The sequence below is a fragment of the Struthio camelus genome, chromosome 30 (assembly GCF_040807025.1).
Source record: "Struthio camelus isolate bStrCam1 chromosome 30, bStrCam1.hap1, whole genome shotgun sequence".
NCBI classification, from domain to species: Eukaryota; Metazoa; Chordata; class Aves; order Struthioniformes; family Struthionidae; genus Struthio; species Struthio camelus.
Genome location: NC_090971.1, coordinates 143337 through 159718, shown reverse-complemented (window position 1 = coordinate 159718; position 16382 = coordinate 143337). Strand labels below are relative to the sequence as shown.

Here is a 16382-nt window from a genome sequence, read left to right as displayed (position 1 = left end):
CTTCCTCTTCCAGCCCCACCAATCAGGAGCCTGTTACTAGGCAGAGTTCAGCTGCCGTACGGCCAATCAGAAGCCTAGCCCCGCTTGTATCCGGGTAGGAAAGCCAACAGCCGCCAATCGCGTTACAGAAGAGCGGAGTATCCGGGCTGATCGGCGGCGCCGCACCCAATCAGAACGAAGCGGCGAGCGGGCGCCGCGGGCGCGTCCCGCCGGGGCACGGCACTTTCGGTTCCTGTTGCGCGTGGGGCAGCGGCGCGGAGCGGAGCGGCCTGGCCCGGCATGAGAGCGCGGCGGGCCAGGCCCCGGCTGTAGCCGCCCGCAGGTGGGTGCGGGGCAGGTCGCCTCGGTTCCCTCCGGCATGGTCGGGAGGGGCCGGGCCGGTCGGGGGGAGGGGGTCCGGCGTGTCCACAGCCGCTCCAGGGACTGCGCCCGCCTCGGGCCAGGCCGTCCCGGTGCCCTCCTCACCCCCCCTCCCCTATCGTGGTGCCCCCCAGCGTCCCTGTGCCCATGTCTGCGTGGGGACCCGCTGTGTCGGTACTCTTCAGCATCCCTGTCCCCCTATCTGTGGGGACCTGTTGCCCCTCAGCGTCCTTGTCCCCCTGTCCCTGTGGGGACCTGCTGCCCCCCAGCATCCCTGTACTCCTGCCCTTGGGGACTTGCCCTTCTGGTCCCCTTCTCAGCATCCCTGCCATGACCATGCTAGGCCCCTAGGACCTACTCTGGTTCCCCCCCCCCCCCCCAGCATCCTTATCTCTCACTTCTGGACACATTTGTCCCTTAGGACCTATGAGAACCTCTTCTTGCCTCCTCCAGCATCCCCATCCCTCTGCCCTGGGCTTGCTGGACCAGGACCTGCTCTCTAAGCCCCCTCAGCATCCCTGTCCCCTCTGGGTCCTGTCTGGGAACATGGTACCCAGAGTGGATTGAAGTCTTTGTTGCTGGAAGCACCCCTCCTGGGACCACCAGGGTCTTTTCCACAGCCTTGTCCATCAATGACTTGTGTCTGGCTGATACCCCAGCCTCTTGCTGGGATTTCAATCCATTCAGACATGGGTGGCATTCAGACCAGAAGGGACGTGGTTGAGGACAAGCAAACCTCAGGGCCCAGCTGAGCCATGCAGCTGCCTTGCTCTACCTATGCTCCTGAATGCTTCATTTGTTTCTCCCAGAGCCCTGGCCTGGGCTGTGGCTGGGAGGGCAAGTGGCTAGAGGCCAGCACTGTGGGTGCCTATTGGTGCGTCTATGACTCTGAAGGGTTTGTCTTCCCTTTTTTGTTGAGTTTTTGGTTTCCATCCCCCAACAGCAACCAAATGTCATGGCTGACGAAGAATCAAGTGCCCGATCCATCAAAAAGGGAAGCTTGTTACCTGACGACTCCCAGAGCAGCACAACTGAGTCCAGCATGCTGCTGCAGAAGCTGAAGAACGCTATCTCGTGAGGGCAGCACTCACCTTTCTTGGGACGGCTTTTCTGGTTAACCTGAGCACTAACAAATGCAGGCTAATTTAATAAGGTTGATTAATTTGCACCCTCAGGGACCAACAGGATACATGTGGTCCTGTGCTTGCAACTTCCTGTTATTAGCATTGGCTCTGCAGAGTGGCATGACCTCAGGCATGCCTTGTTCAGTCCTGTGCTAGGTGCTGTACAGACTGAACAGAGCCCCATGCTGCACTGCTGGTAGCTTGCTGCCCATTTTGGGTGCAAAATCAGCTTAGGGCTTTGCTGTAGCACAGAGAGGTCTGCCACAACCCAGCAGGATGTAGTTTTATGCCCACTGTGCTTTCACTGCATTGAGGTAGAGCTTGCAGTAGTCCTTGCAGACAGACAACTGGACTGTTGGAGGGAGGTTGTGGGTGCACAGTGAAACCCAGAGCATCAGGAGAATAGGGTTAGCGCCCAGCAAGCCACACTTACACATATGCACAGGTAGCTCTTGGTACTCTGTTATCCTCCTCTCAGCACTTGCTTCTGAGGCTCAGCTGACAGGCAGTAGCCTCCCGGATGCTGCTAACTCTGATTGCGTGTGGGTGTCCAGAAAGACCTTGGGGTAGAGCTGCCACATGTGAGCGCGTTCCCTGTCCTGCTGAGGAACCTGCCACAGTGGCTGTCCCAGGACAGTGTCCTTTCTGTGGCAGAGGAGCTGGGCTAGAGCAGATAGGTTGAGAAATTGCCCGTGGCTCTGTCCTGGGCACTGAGGCATCATCCTTCTCTGTGTTAATGGCTTTTTTGTCTGTCTCACACAGCAAATCCGTGCAGAACAAAGTCGACTCTATCCTGGTGAGTGCCTCTGTAGCGTGTTGTGCTGAGGGTGAGGGAACAACATGTCTCCACTTCCCTGACATGCTCCCACCCCTCTTCCAGTTAAACTGGGTGCTGTTTTTTACCCAATCCCGTTTCCCATCAGGTAAGGATCTGGCTGCAAGAGTTAGCACCAAGTAAGCCCTAATTGTCCTGCCCGGGGGACAGCACCCACTTTTCCCCAGCCCTTTGTGGGGGCCAGAGGAATGATGATCCTTTCCAGCCCCCTTGAGGGGCAGTCCCTGCCCTGCTCCATGTGATTTCACTTACCCTGTTCCCTTGTGTGTGTGTTAATGCTTACAAAGCTGCTTTGGCTTAAATGTCCCATCATTTACTGCCATTAGGAAGGTAACAAGACCACTCACTCCCTACATCAGCTGTTTCTTCTTTTGGATCCTTAACCTTTCTTTGTCTCTGGTCCGTTCTCCCTCTCCCTGTGGACCCTTTGACCATAGCAAGATGTGCAGAAGTTCTCTGACAATGACAAGCTCTACCTCTACCTCCAGCTGCCATCAGGGCCGAGCCTGGGAGAGAAAAGGTGGGTGCTGGGGTAAAACAGAGCTGTGTTTGGGAGCTTGGCCAGGAGAGCAGAGGCTCTCCGCATGATGGGTGGGAGATGCGGATTGCAAGAGGCCAGGAGGGAAGACTGCCACAGCCCTGTCTTCTCCTGTCCTGTTTACACTGCCTCTCTGCTAATTAAATGTTTGTCTTTTATTGGATTACCTGGCTTCCCTCTGGAGCAGCAGCAGCCTGGATCTGAGTTCGCTGAGCACAGCCGAGTACATGCACGCATGCAACTGGATCCGGAACCACCTGGAGGAGCACACTGACACCTGCCTACCCAAGCAGGACGTCTATGATGCCTACAAGTGAGTGCAGGGGCAGGAGCATCTCTCCCCTAGGGCTGGGCTTGGAATGGCAAAGCCCTGCAGGGAGGTCAGCTCAAAGAGCAATGAGCACCTGGGTTTGTTTGGGAAGGCTTTGCCCACTGTTGGGTACCTAAAATGAGCCACGTCAGCAGGGATAACTGGGTGCATCTGGAGGGCAATGAGAAGGGCTTGATGGTTGTAAACTGCAACTCTCTCTCCAACTTTGGCTCTCTGGCAGGCGATACTGCGATAACCTCTGCTGTCGCCCTCTCAGCGCTGCCAATTTTGGGAAGATCATCCGTGAGATCTTCCCAAACATCAAAGCCAGAAGATTGGGAGGCCGAGGACAATCGAAATATCCTTCCGCCCACACTGCTGGCCTGGGAAGCCATGGGAGCCAGTCCCCAAGGCAGTTGGCAGTTGGACAGGCAGGCAAGAGCTGCTGTTTATGAGATGGTGTTTTGTAGCTACTGGAGGGGGACCAGTTCCTGTTTTTTCAGCTCCTGAACTTTCAGCTTGGTTGTCTGAGCGAGGTTGTGAGTTGCAGGGTGTAGGGAGAGGACATAGCTGGACTTACCAGCAGCCTGGGTTTAGCTCACAGATACTGGGAAATGCAACAAGCAGGGAACAGCCCAGGTTGGCTTGAGGCTGGCTGCTGTCACCATCTCAAAGACAAGTCCAAACCCTTTAGCTGTAGCAGGTGGCGGTGCTGTGAGCCCTGCAGCCGCATCCTTTCAAGTTTTAACCTGTTGCCTCTTGTGGCTGGAAAGCATTGGCCGTGTTCGTGTGGCGCTGAAACACCTTAACCCTGCCAAACGTACTGCTACAGTGGGATCCGGAGGAAGACGGTGGTCAGCTTGCCACCCCTGCCTAGCCTGGATCTCAAAGTGACAGAGACCGTAAGTCCTCTGGTGCCTTGGCCGCTTGAGTTTCACCAGCTCCTTGTGCTATTGTTTAGGCAGGATAGCAGACCTTGCTGCTATGGGAAAGGTTTTGCTCGTTATATCTAATGAAAGCCAAGGTTGGTAGTGGGGAGCCCTCTTCATTCGTGTGTGCTCCTGGAGGCTAGTGAGGCCGGGAGCAGGTTGTGCTCTGCCCCGCTAGCTTTCCAGAACAGTGGATGGGGACATGCCTGCCCATCACACCTTGTATCACTGAAGTGCCCAGGCTTATGACTTGCTGGGGATAGCAGGATCAGGCCCTGTTTGCATCCAGGGAGTCCTGGTGGGTGCCGTAAGGGCTCACAGCTTGTCCTGCCAGCAGCAGTCAGAGCTGACGGATCTGGTGCAGTCCTACAACAGCGAGGTGATGGAGGCAGCCTGCGCCCTGACCTGTGATTGGGCCGAGAAGATCCTCAAACGCTCGTTCAACAACATTGTGGAAGTGGCCCAGTTCCTTATCCAGCAGCACATCATCAGCTCCCGCTCGGCCCGGGCTGACCTGGTCATGGCCATGGTGGTCTCAGGTGGGTCACCGGGGTGGGATGGAGCTGCAGGCCCCACAGGACGTGGTAAGTGAAGGCCCAGAGAACTCCCCGCATTATGTTCACTCGCTGCAGAGCCCGTTCGGTGTTCCAGAGGAGCATGGAGGGTTTGGGGCTGCAGGTGGACCCAGGCTGATGCCAGGGGACGTGATATTCCCCATCAGCTGCCCACGGGATGACTGAGTTGCTCTGACCCCTGTTTGGCTGAGCACAGAGGGGCTCAGGAAGGGGTTGTCTCCACTTGGTCACCTCCTGTGCTTTGACAGAGAGTGCAGAGAAGACTCACCGGGACAGTCGGTCTCTGCTAACAGCAAAGAAGAACGGCCTGGAAACCTCGGAGAGCAGTGACGGGAGCCAGGGGCAGGTGAGAGATGGCTCTACCGCCCAGAGAGCCCTCAGTTGGCCTGGCTGGATGCATTGGTGGTTGTTCTTCTGAGCCAGGGCAGGGCCTGTTGCCTAGAGAGGTAGGTTGGGAGCCCCAGGACTCATGGGTTTCTACCTCAGGACGGAGGCACTTGATCTTTAAACACAAGTAGGGAAAGCTTCAGGAGCAGCCTGGCACAGTGTGAGGCTCTGCCGGGCTGGATGGAGCCCAAGTGACATCTCTCCTGCCAACACCTCTCTTTGCCCGCAGAGCAAGAAGGAAAGTGGCTCCAAGCCTTCTGTCTCGCCCCGGACTGAGAAGAAGAAGCCCCCTGAAGCCCCCAAGCCCATGAGCAGCCCCCAAGTGAACGCCCTGGTTGCCCGCCTGCCCCTGCTCCTGCCTCGCATCCAGCCAAGGGACAGACTCGTGGCGCCTGGGGCTCCAGCTGTGCGCTTGTCCCCTCCTGTCCTGGCCCCCAAAATCACAGCCACCCCCCTCGGGGGCACCGTCAAAGTGGCTGCCCTGCCGCTCCCGGTGGGCACGACGTCGCCATCGCTGCCCCTGGGCCTGGCCCCGGCCCCGGGGGTGAACGGGGCAGCAGGGCTGGTGAGCCAGCAGGCTGCTGTGCCTGTCATCAACATGCTGCTGCCCAACGTGCCACCTGGCGTGGGCCTCCCTGTGGCTGAGAGCCCTGCCAACCCCCGGAGTGCGGGTGGTGAGGGCCAGGGCCCTGGCCTGCAGGACTCGCAGCACCCCAAGGCCACCAAGCGTCCCTTGGAGCCGCCCAGCGACGCCATGCCGCTGAAGCGGAGGCGCGGGCGGCCGCGGAAGAAGCTGGATGAGGGGGGTGCCCAGTCCCCAGAGGAGGCTCCGTCAGGCACTGAGGAGGCAGCAGGAGGGAGCGAAGCGCTCTGGCTGGACTCCGTGGACAGGGCAGAGCAGGAGCAGACTGTGACGCGAGGCTCAGACATTTCCACAGGTGGCCGAGGGGTGCACAACCCCTTGTCCAGAGAGACAGGAGACCATTGCCATGGAGCATATCCAGGTGCTGAGTCTGGGAGCAGCACACCTGGCAAAGGCACTGCTGCCAGCCACGTTGGGGACAGCCCAGCAAAAGCCTCCCTGCCCTCCCAGGTGAGCGTCATCCAGGACGGCAGGTCCAGCATGAAGGTCCACGCCAGAGCTGGCACCCAGGAGCTGGAGGAAGACGTGCAGACAAGCCCAGGCAAGGCTGGGTCCCCCCTGAGTGGTGCCATGTCTGCAGTGGGGTCCTGTGTGCCCCAGGAGAGGAGGGACCCCTCTCCTACCCCCTCGCACAGCGACAGACAGACAGAGGCTGGGAGAAGTCCACTCTTGCTGCCCCCTCCTGCGTTGCTGCCTGGGAGCAGCGCTGCCGCTGGCTCCCAGTGCTTGGACAGGTCCCCGTGTGCTCCAGCGCCCCGGGGTGGCTCGCAGGGGCTGCCGGAGCTCTGCGCCCGTGATGCCAGTTAGGAGCCTAGCAGTGCTGCCCCTCTGCAGTCCGGGACACCCAGAGCCTGCTGCCAAACCCCAGGCAGCCCGTGCCTAGCAGGCTTGGCCCCCCGCCACCCACGCTTGGAGTTTGCGCATGCCTCAGTCACCTCCGCAGTCCGTCACAGGCCAAATTCAGTGCCTCATAGGGCGAGGGGAATTGTGGCATAAAACTGCCTCTGCCACTTCCCAGCTTGCAAACACTGTGCCCCCCCCCCCCCCGGCTCCCTGGAATTAAAAACCAAACCAACCATGCCATCTGTGTGTCCATCTGTGCCCCCTGCGGGGTCAGCAGCCTCCCTCGCCGCTCCAGCAGAGGCAGTGTTGGGGACCACGCGCCTGGCAAAGGGCTTGCCAGGAACCACGCAGCGTCAGCCGAGCCCCGCGTCCTGGGGATGGGCACCAGGGGAGCTGTGGGGACGCATGAGCGCATCCCTGTGCATGTCCAGGCTCATGCCATGCTCCCAGGCATTGTACTCTCCTGGCAGCTCCTGGCACAGCCGCCTGCTCAGCCGGTTTTTCAGCCCAGGCTGGGGTGTCTCAGCTGGGGCCTGTTGCTGCGTGTGTCGTCGCTGTTGCACACACACATGCTGCAAATGCGACCGTGCAGCTGAACCCTCAGCATGGGCCCTTGTGCCCTTCTACGTGACACTGGCGATTGCACGGCTGTGTCCCCCTTCTCCTCTCTGTCCCCTCCCTGCCGCAGCCTGTCTGGGGGACTGCCATGTCCCTGCTCCCCTGAACGGTCCCAGGGCCAAACCCTGCTTTGTTTTCTGGCTGTGAGGACCTAAGCCCACTGCTGGGACAGAGCAGGAAGGGTGCCTGCACAACTGACCGGCAGTGGGAGCAGGGTAAACACTCACCTGACAGAGCCCTGGGGAGGTGAGAGCCCCTCTGCCATGGCCCCTGGCTGTGCCGCCCCCTGCGCCCCACGCTGCGTGGGTGCGGGTGCACACGCAGATCCCCATGTACAGCGCGTGTGTGTGTGTGCACGTGTCCCCGTTTGCTGAGGGGGTGCACAGATCCCTGTGCACGTGGTGTGTGTGTGTGTGTGTGCACACTCGGGTGTGTACAGATCCCTGCACAGTGTGTGTGTGTGCGCGCACAAGTGCATGCACACTCGGGTGTGTACAGATCCCTGTGTAGTGTGTCTGTGTGTGCATGGAGGTGTGTTTATGGATCCCTGTGCAAAGTGTGCGTGCGTGCGTGCCAAACTCTGTGCACAGCGTGTGCGTGTGTTTGCGCGCGCCCATCCGCTGCTCCTCGGCCGCGGTGGATCCCGACAGATCTCGCTGCATCCTGTTCCCGGCGGGCCCCGGTGCCCCCCAGCCGAGCTGAGCCAAGTCCCGCCGGGCCGGGCCGAGCCGAGCCCCGCCGGGCCAGGCCAAGCCGAGCCGAGCTGAGCCGAGCCGAACCCCCCGGGCCCCACCGAACTGAGCCGGGCCGGGCCGAGCTGAGCCGAGCCCCGCCGGGCCCCGCCGAACTGAGCCGAGCCGAGCCCCGCTGGGCCAGGCCAAGCCGGGCCGAGCCGAACCCCGCTGGGCCCCGCCGAACTGAGCCGAGCCGAGCCGAGCCGAGCCGAGCCCCGCCGAACTGAACCGGGCCGGGCCGAGCCGAGCCCCGCCGGGCCAGGCCAAGCCGAGCCGAGCCGAACCCCGCTGGGCCCCGCCGAACTGAGCCGAGCCGGGCCCCGCCGGGCCGAGCCGGGCCGGGCCGGGCCGAGCCGAGCCGAGCCGAGCCCCGCCGAACTGAGCCGGGCCGGGCCGGGCCGAGCCGAGCCGAGCCGAGCCCCGCCGAACTGAGCCGGGCCGGGCGGTGCCGGGTCCCGCCGGGCCGGGCGGGGGCGCGCGCGGGCGGCGGCCCGGCCCCGCCAGGCCCCGTCAGGCGGCGCCGCGGGCAGCCCGGGCGGCTGCGGCCTGCGCCTGCCGCGCCGCTGCTCTGCGCGGGGCCGCCCCGCTCGGCTCGGCTCGGCTCGGCTCGGCTCGGCTCCGGCACCGGCACCGCGCAGGTGAGGGCAGCGCCGTGACCGCCCGGGCTCGCCCTCCCCCCCCGGCCCGGACCCCCGGGCCGCCCCCAGCGCCCTCGACCCTGCCCCGCCGGCCGCTGCCGGGGCCGGGGCCGCCCCGGGGCGCCGGCACCGTGCGCCCCCCCCGACCCCCCGGCGCTCTCTCCCCTCCCCTCCCCTCCCGGCGCCCCGCGGCCGCTGCTGCCGCGGCTTCTTGCCGGCGCCGGCTGCGGCGGCCGCGCTGCTCGGGCCGCAGCGGCCGCGAGGGCGAGACAGCCCGGGGCGGCGGAGCCTTTCCTCCGGCTTCCTCGGCTCCCGCAGTTTCGGTTGGGATGATGCAGACTTGCAAACATCACTATTAATCGCGCAAACAGCTGCGGGTCAGCGGCTGCCAAGCGGACGGGGCTTTTTTCGTCTAAATTGCACCGATTTTTTTTTTTAATGCACGAAAAGCATCCTTTTCATTTTTTTCCCCCTCCTCCTCCCTTCCTTCGAGTAGCTGATACGGATCATCTCTGAGCACCCAGCCGAGCCCGTGTCGCTGAAGATGAACAGCCCGCTCAGCTTCACGCGTGTGCGCCCGGGCGGGGAGACGCTGCCGCGCGCGGTGGGATTGCGCCAGGTATGCCGCAGCGGGGCTCTGCCCGTCCTACCCTGCTCAGCCGGACCTTTCGGGTCGAGCACAGAACAACCTCCCCGCAGCGCCAGCGGCGGCGGCGGACCGCGGGTGTTAGTGCCCCCTGTCAAGCCCTTGGCGCAATACAAACCTTTTTGGCTTCAGCGTTGACCTAAAAGCACATCCCCTTTTAGGGAAAGGTGCAGCTTTACTGTGAAACCGCTCAGTTCCGGGGGGTAGGCTGTTTGGATAAGTTTTTTTTTTTAAGCTCATTTTCTCTACAATGTTAGATAATAGTTTTTGACCAGGTTTTACCAACCCACTGAGCCAGCTGATGCCCCTCATACTTTGCAGTTGCCTAAAAAAAAACTAATTAAAAACTGAAGACATTATATAATGTACTCAGTCAATGGGCTACAGAGCAGTAATTCTTCAGGATACAGAGGTTTTATGGTGGATTAGTAATCAGCCAGTGCTTTTTTTTTTTTTCCCTCTAAAACTTCTGTTTCAAGTTGATAGTGAATTCAGTCAGATGATTGATAAATTATATTTATAGCCAATTCACCAGCCCCTACTTCCTGTTAACATGCAGTGAAACTTTGAGAAACAGCACGGTGAAGTAACTTGGTACAAATGTGGGTGGAAATGCCGATTTCCAGCTCTTTCACGCAACTCTCTTGCTTTCCTTCTCTCAGTATTGCCTGGAAGAGCAGGGGTTTTTCACTGCCTCTGGTGTTTTGAGTTCTCCTTGGCAACTTTGTCACTCGCTGTGCAAACCGGAGGCCGTGTCCCGCAATGACCGCTGTCCTTGGTGCATGTGGGTGCCAGAGGATCTGCTCCTGCAAAATCAGCCATGGGATTGGGACTTCATCTGCTTGGTGGAGATAGTAGTCTCTGACTCCTTTTCCGCCTGGAAATCTGAATATGGTTCCAGTCAGGATCTCCTTAAATCACAGCCGATTTGTCATCATGCGTGTTTGGAACAGCAACAGATGAGCTGCTGCTGTCATCTGCTGGCTGCAGTTAGAGCAGGGACCAGGGAGGTACACTTCCAGGTCTTCTTGCTTTCCCATTAACTCTAAACAGCCAATCGCCACTGTTGCTTTAGATAAAGGCCCAGACATTACTGTGGGTAGCAACAGCATCTTTGAATTAAAATTGCAGGTTTACATACATAAACGAGTGTGGGACCGTTCAGGTGCAAAGTACCTTATGATCACTGGGAGGAGGAGGAAACTTCCCATGGTGGCTGTGCCAGGATTGCTTGTTTCAGGGTTTCTTCCTCAGGAGGATTTGGTGCTACTCACTGTCAGGAACTGGGAGAGGCTGGGTTTGCCCTGACCCCTTGAGCTTCTCCATGCATTTTGCTGGATTGTGATTAGCGATCCTCAGGCACTAGAGGTGAGAGAGCCATGGACAAGCTCAAAAGGTTGGCTGTGTTTTTTTTTTTTTTTTGATGGAATAATTGTTTGCTAAATAGATCACTGGATTTAACTCTTTCCCATGGGGTTATGTAATTTGTGCAGGAGAAAGGAACTAGGGAAACGCATGTGATATCGTTTTGGGGCTTGCAGGTTGTGGCCTTCCCCTTTCCTTCTGTGCTTTGGTCTCCTCCTGCAATGTGGAAACTAATGCTTTGCAGTTGGGAAGGCTGAACAAAAATTCTTAGGAAAGAGGCCACAAAGACAAAAGTATAAATAGTTTGCCATGAACATTTGGAGAAGGGAGTTAGTGGTAGGCTCTCTCTGAAGGAGCTAATGGGCCAAGTTATCAGAACTCAGCCTTTCATGTCATGTAATTTGTCATGGTTCCTGCCACATTTCTGCAGCATCATATCTATTTTATACCAAATTTAGGAGTAAGTCATTGTCCTGTTTGTGTGAGCCGCAGAGCTGTTGCTATTTCAGTCATGCAGAGTCAGCTGAATCCAACCAAATTAAACGATGCTTTATGAAAGCATGGAGGGATGTGCAGTCCTTTGAACAAGAGCGTCTTGGCGGGGCCAAACCCCAGAGCAAAGCACTTGCGCCCACTTCCTGAAGTGCCTGCGCTGTCATCCTGGAGTGGCGCGTTCTCATCACAGAGCTGCTGAAACCAGTGGCAGTGCTGGGGACTGGGATGGATTTTGTGAGCTGCCTGTATTTGTTCCCAGTGATCACTCTCTGTCTCTTCCTATCTCTGGCGCAGGTCTTCCCTTAGCCTTTTTCCTTGCAACTTCGCATTTTTGCCTTCCCTCTGCTGACTATTATGCTTGCTCTGCAGAACATCCGTCTTTCAGGAGGAGAGGGAAGCTGTACTTTTCTTTGGGAGAAAAGTCCAGAAACAGTTTTGTTGTACAACAGGGGCAGAGTCTGTCCTCAGGGGATGTCTGGCGCCTGCATGTTTTGTTTTGTTTTGTTTTGGAGGTGGAGTGAGACGCATATACCGTGCATAGGCTGAGTCTGGTTCAGTCAAGTGTGAAAAATGGGTTGCGATCTAGCTGTGTCGGTGCTGAGCTTCCCTTGGAAGGGGATTTCAGATATAATTCTTACTGGAGGATGCTTCTTCCTCTTTCACTTGTCCTTTCCTTGTTTCAGTGGAGCTCGTAGCATCTGGCTAGGTGCCCTGTGTGATCTGAGTCAATCATAGTCCCTTTGTGCCTCAGTTTCCTGACCCTTTAAGATAAATATCACCCACTAAGGGGCATTGAGTCGCTCCATTTGCAGAGGGACATTGAGCAATGCAGTAGCTCTCCCGTTATTGGAGTGAAGGAGAGCTGCAAATAAGTCTTCTTTCAGTCTTCAACACTGCTATGATATATTTTCACCCAGCCCCATCCTAACTTATGTGATTTTTTCAAAGGCAGAGCAAGATGTAGTAGGCTGTCAGTGCTGAGCAACACAAAAAGTAATGCAGTATAATAGAGACCAGACGTCTTAGTGAGTCTTCATCCTGTATTTTTGGTTGTTTGCCAGGGCTAATGTTTCTTATTCAAGCCAGGCAGGAGTGAGACTTTTTTTTTTTTTTCTGTAAAGCCACAAATTTGTTCCAGTAGATCTCCCTTTGCTTTTGTGACTTCTTGAAAGAGATGTGCGCTTGGGTTGCTTCACTGACATGTCACTGCTTCATCGGTGGTTTCTGTGCTAATAGGGGCTTCCCTTGATTTTGTATTTAATCACCAATTGCAGTGCAGTTCCACCAGAGAGAGAGAGAGAGAGAGAGAGAGAAACTTGGCCCATTATGGTTGTGGGTGTAGGATGAACCTCATGAATTCAGCTCAGCCTGTTTTCCAGACTGTATTGCTTCATTGTGTGTAGCTGATGGGTTTTTTTTATCCCTGGTGAGACCAGTGATTTGGAGCAGGGGAGTTATGCTGAGCCTCGAAGCTGCAAAGAGAGGTAAATAGTACATTGCAATGTGTTTGACAAATGATGATGCGAATCACAGAAAAATGTAGAGGTGCAGGAAGCGGGGAATGAATTCCCTCGCCGGGAATTTAGGGAGCACTAGGAGTAGAGACGTTTCCCCAGCAGGCTCCGCGCTGGCCCCATTGCCAGGATGTCACTGAAAAAGCTGGGTGCACGAGCGTTTGAGGGGGGCTGAAGAGCAAAAGCAATGCAGCACGCTAATTTCAGAGCTGTGTCTGCAGTGGAGAGGTAACCCTGCAGGCCTGCGGGTGGATTTATCTTGCGCAGTTCCTTGATCTTGGTTTAACCCACTCAGCAGTTGCAGGTCTCGGACTGCCTCTTCCTTTGGTGCAGAGGTAGCACTGTCGTGCACAGAGCCTCCTAATGCATTGCTCCCAAGGAGTCCTCGCTTTCCAGAGGAATGTGTTGAAGGGATTCGGGAGTCCGGGTTGTCTGCGAGGAATCACTGGTTGCATGACTGTGTTCTGAAGCGCAGGTGCCTAGAAATAATCTAGATAATTTGTACAAATCTGATTTAGATGACAGGTCGGATCCAGGCTTTCCTATGGATGTTAAGGAGATTTAGCTGTCTAGGACCTGGAGCATGCGCTTTCTCGCTACGTGAACAGTTGAGAGAAGAACTGGAAATTCCACTGCATTTTGAATAAATAATAAGACTCTAAATATTTTTTTCTCCTGGAATCGGTGATCTGGCCACCCATGCACCTCTCTCATCACTTCTGTAGCCTAAGGAGAATCTAAGGGGATGGGTGCTGTTGGGAGAGGAGGGAGAACAACATGGGAAGTCATTCCCTTTCACGGGCCTTTCACTAGATGTTTTATTGCTCCTGTTTTGCTTCTGATAAACATGTTTCAGAGCTAGTCTAGAAAAAACACCAGTTACTTGGCTGAGCTGAATAGCAATCTTCACTGCAAAAAGAAAAAAAAAGATTTACATCCTCACTGGTGTGCTGGACAAGAAAGAAGAATAAAAGGGTAAAATTGGTGAGACAGAGGCACAATTAGCTTCTTTCTCTTCCTTGCTGAAAAATGAAGCTAGAAGTGCTGAAGCATTTTACCCCAGGCCTTGCAACAAGGCTGTAGGAGCTGGGAACTGGCTGGAGGTTTCTTAAATGAGGAGGTCATGTTTCCTTCCTCACTTTGGGTAGCTGTTTCAAATGGGTGTTTATGGGGAAAGAGATTTAATAGGAACTCCCATGCCTCCCTGCCACCTCCCCTCCCCCCCACCCAAGCTTAAAAGAGAAGGTTGTTGAAAGCATTTCCGTGCATCAGACAAAACAGACTGGGACATCAAAAGCCCTCCATGATTGCACTGTTAGACTCTGATATTAGTGAGGGATGACTGAGCAGCTGGGTATAAAAGGTACTTTTGCACCCGGCATGTGGCTGCTGGTCCATGGTGGTGACTCCAACAGATGTCACAGCTGTTTTGTTTTGTTTTGTTTTGGTATTAGTCAGCATTTGCCAGTTGCTTTGATGCAAATACTTTTAAGGATTCCAGAATTGCTCAGATGAGCAAAGACCTCTTGCAACTCCTTCCTTCCTTCTTTCCTTGTACCCAGTTTCATAGTGGATTTCTCTTCAAATCTTGCTTTGCCGAATTTTGCTGAAGAACGTCCTTTTTTTTTGCTGGCATGGTGTTAATTTAAAAATTGGTGCATTTGGGATTTTGTGGAGCAAAGCAGGACTCACTAAGGAGGAAAAACAGCTTCCTTATGTTGCAGGATCTTTAGGATCTAATGACCACAAATATTTGAGGCATGCAGGATTTGTACCAAAGGGAATGGCAAACACAGAGGAAAATGTGTATTACTGCTGTACAGACAGAGTGAAAGATGCTATTCATATTAATTCAAACTGCTGAACTTTGGTCAGGCTTTTTTTACCTAGTAGTTAGAGCTTAAGTGCTTTTAAAGCAAGAGGAGGAAATCAGTCTTCAGAAACTGGCAGTCACCTCTGGACCTACCTATGTTTTTAGTCAGCTGTAGTATTTAAAAAAAAATGTCATGGGTATTCTTTCTCCTGTCTCAAGCTTTAGTAGTTGCCTTCTCTTTCTGGCTGGCAGACCTAGGCCAGCGTGGCGCGAACTGAGTTGTTAGTGCTGACAAAAACCCATAATAATAATAATAATAATAACCTGGTGCCTGAGGGATGGGGAGTCAAATCCCTCCTGGCTCCACCGTGACCTTGGAAATGTCCCTGGCGCCCAGGGCAGTGCCGGGCATTGATTGATACCTGAACTGACCCAGATAGTGGAAGCGATACGGTCCATTTATCCTGGGACTCTGCCTGGCCCAGTTAGCCCTGCGGAGCGGCAGGATGCAGCGCGGACACCTCCGCTCCCCGTTTGCAGATCTTGCCTATCTCAGAACAGTTGTCAAGGTAATTGCAGGTAAAATAAAATACTTCAATCCCATGATGTCAGCAGGAGGGAACCTGCTGCAGAGAGAGAAAATCATCCCATCAAATTTGGGTAAATAACCAGCTATTAAGGCAGAGAAAATAGGTCTTTTCTCCCAGTGCAGAAGCTTTTAGCCTGTAAGACAGAATTGTACAGTAAATCTGCTATTTTAAAACCGTTTCAGAAGTGCCCCTCATTAGTTTGTTCCAAGATTATCTCTGGAATTTGCAACCAAGCACTGTTTTCTGTCTTAAGCATCTGCGTTCAGGTGGAGGGTGGGGAGCACGTGTCTTCTGGAGAGCTGTGACTGTAGCCATATGCATGCTTGTCCTCAAAAGGTTTATGTTACAGGCTAGCAGCTGAACGTAGTATTCGCTCAGAAAAATAGAGAGATAAAACAGGTAATTAAATTAGCTGGGTAGTGTCTTGCTGCAAGCCTCGCGACCTGCTGGCGCAGGTTCTGCGGATGAAACGTGGGCTTGGGGTCACACGGAGAACAGAGAGGCACAAAATTGTTCAGTGAACTTCTTCTCCAAAGACAGTAATTTTTTCCACTGTGCTGGACATGAAAAGCGGGAGGGAATTGGCAATCTGCTTGCAGTGCTTAATATTTGTGAAAGGCATTGTGCCCTTATGCTGATCACGAGCTGCCTTGTTGTATCGTATGAGCAATAAAGGAAAGCAGTCAGGACTGCAGTAATGATGTTAGATTGAATAGAGGGCCTTATTTTGTTTTTAGAGGACAATTTCATTTGGCACTGGCCAGCCATAGAGATGCGCTGCTGTGCTTTTTATTGAGCTGGGAAACTAGGAAGCGTTTTCAATCCTCGATTTATCTGACATTTAAAAAAAGTCATTAAGTGCTAATCGTCGGAGAGGGCTACATAATCTGGGTGTTAGCATCTGTGCTTTCAAAAAAAGGGTCCTTATCACGACAAATTTGGGTTTTGCTCCAGAGCAGCATGCCGTGGCTCTCCAGCAGGAGCGTGGGCCAGTGCTTGCCTGCCTCCTGGGACCGTTGGGAGAGTTCACCTTCAGAGCGCTAAGTATTGATATCAGCATCAGTCCCAAAGGAAAGTTAAATGTATAAAAGCTGAGCACAGGGTATACTCGAGCAAGAAATAGAGCCCGCTGGGTCCCCCCAACTGAGTCTGTGAACCTCTAATCCCATTAGCCACCCTGGCATCGATCCTTTGGGGCAGTGAGCGGAAAGCAGCCTGGTTATTTTGCTCACTCTCATTCTCATTTTGGCTTGCTCAAATTTTTTTTTATTGTCATGGTAACAGGGGGTGAGTGGAAATCTTGTATAATGGCTGAGAGATGCTTACAGCTCTCTTTCAAGTCTGAGTGGAAGGGGCACCGAGGAGACCTTTTAGAGCCCAACGTGGCCACCTTGGCTTTGTGCTGGCACAGCTCGCATTGCATGT

At 55.1% G+C, this 16382-nt stretch overlaps 2 protein-coding genes across 8 annotated transcripts in view; both read left to right on the top strand.

Moving 5' to 3' along the window:
- The first annotated feature begins 82 nt into the window (after positions 1–82).
- Positions 83–6783, top strand: RFX5 (regulatory factor X5). 4 transcript variants are annotated; one of them, XM_068922199.1, is made up of 10 exons: positions 83–322; positions 1304–1434; positions 2247–2280; positions 2757–2839; positions 3045–3170; positions 3409–3525; positions 3988–4069; positions 4434–4635; positions 4920–5017; positions 5288–6783. In XM_068922199.1, exons 2-10 carry the CDS (start codon positions 1316–1318, stop codon positions 6506–6508), a joined length of 2082 nt encoding a protein of 693 aa, XP_068778300.1. In that variant the 5' UTR covers positions 83–322; positions 1304–1315; the 3' UTR covers positions 6509–6783. The 4 variants fall into 4 exon arrangements, with proteins under 4 accessions (XP_068778300.1, XP_068778299.1, XP_068778302.1 ...); XM_068922198.1 differs by having other exon boundaries at positions 4434–4680; XM_068922201.1 differs by having other exon boundaries at positions 168–322; positions 2761–2839.
- Positions 6784–8392: 1609 nt separating this feature from the next.
- Positions 8393–16382, top strand: part of PI4KB (phosphatidylinositol 4-kinase beta) — a 35806-nt gene continuing 27816 nt past the window's right edge. The window contains exons 1-2 of one of the 4 annotated variants that reach the window (XM_068921912.1): positions 8393–8534; positions 9031–9153. The gene's annotated coding sequence lies outside the window, so the exon portion shown is untranslated. The remainder of the gene's footprint in view (positions 8535–9030; positions 9154–16382) is intronic. The other 3 variants (XM_068921910.1, XM_068921913.1, XM_068921911.1) reach the window with 3 other exon arrangements.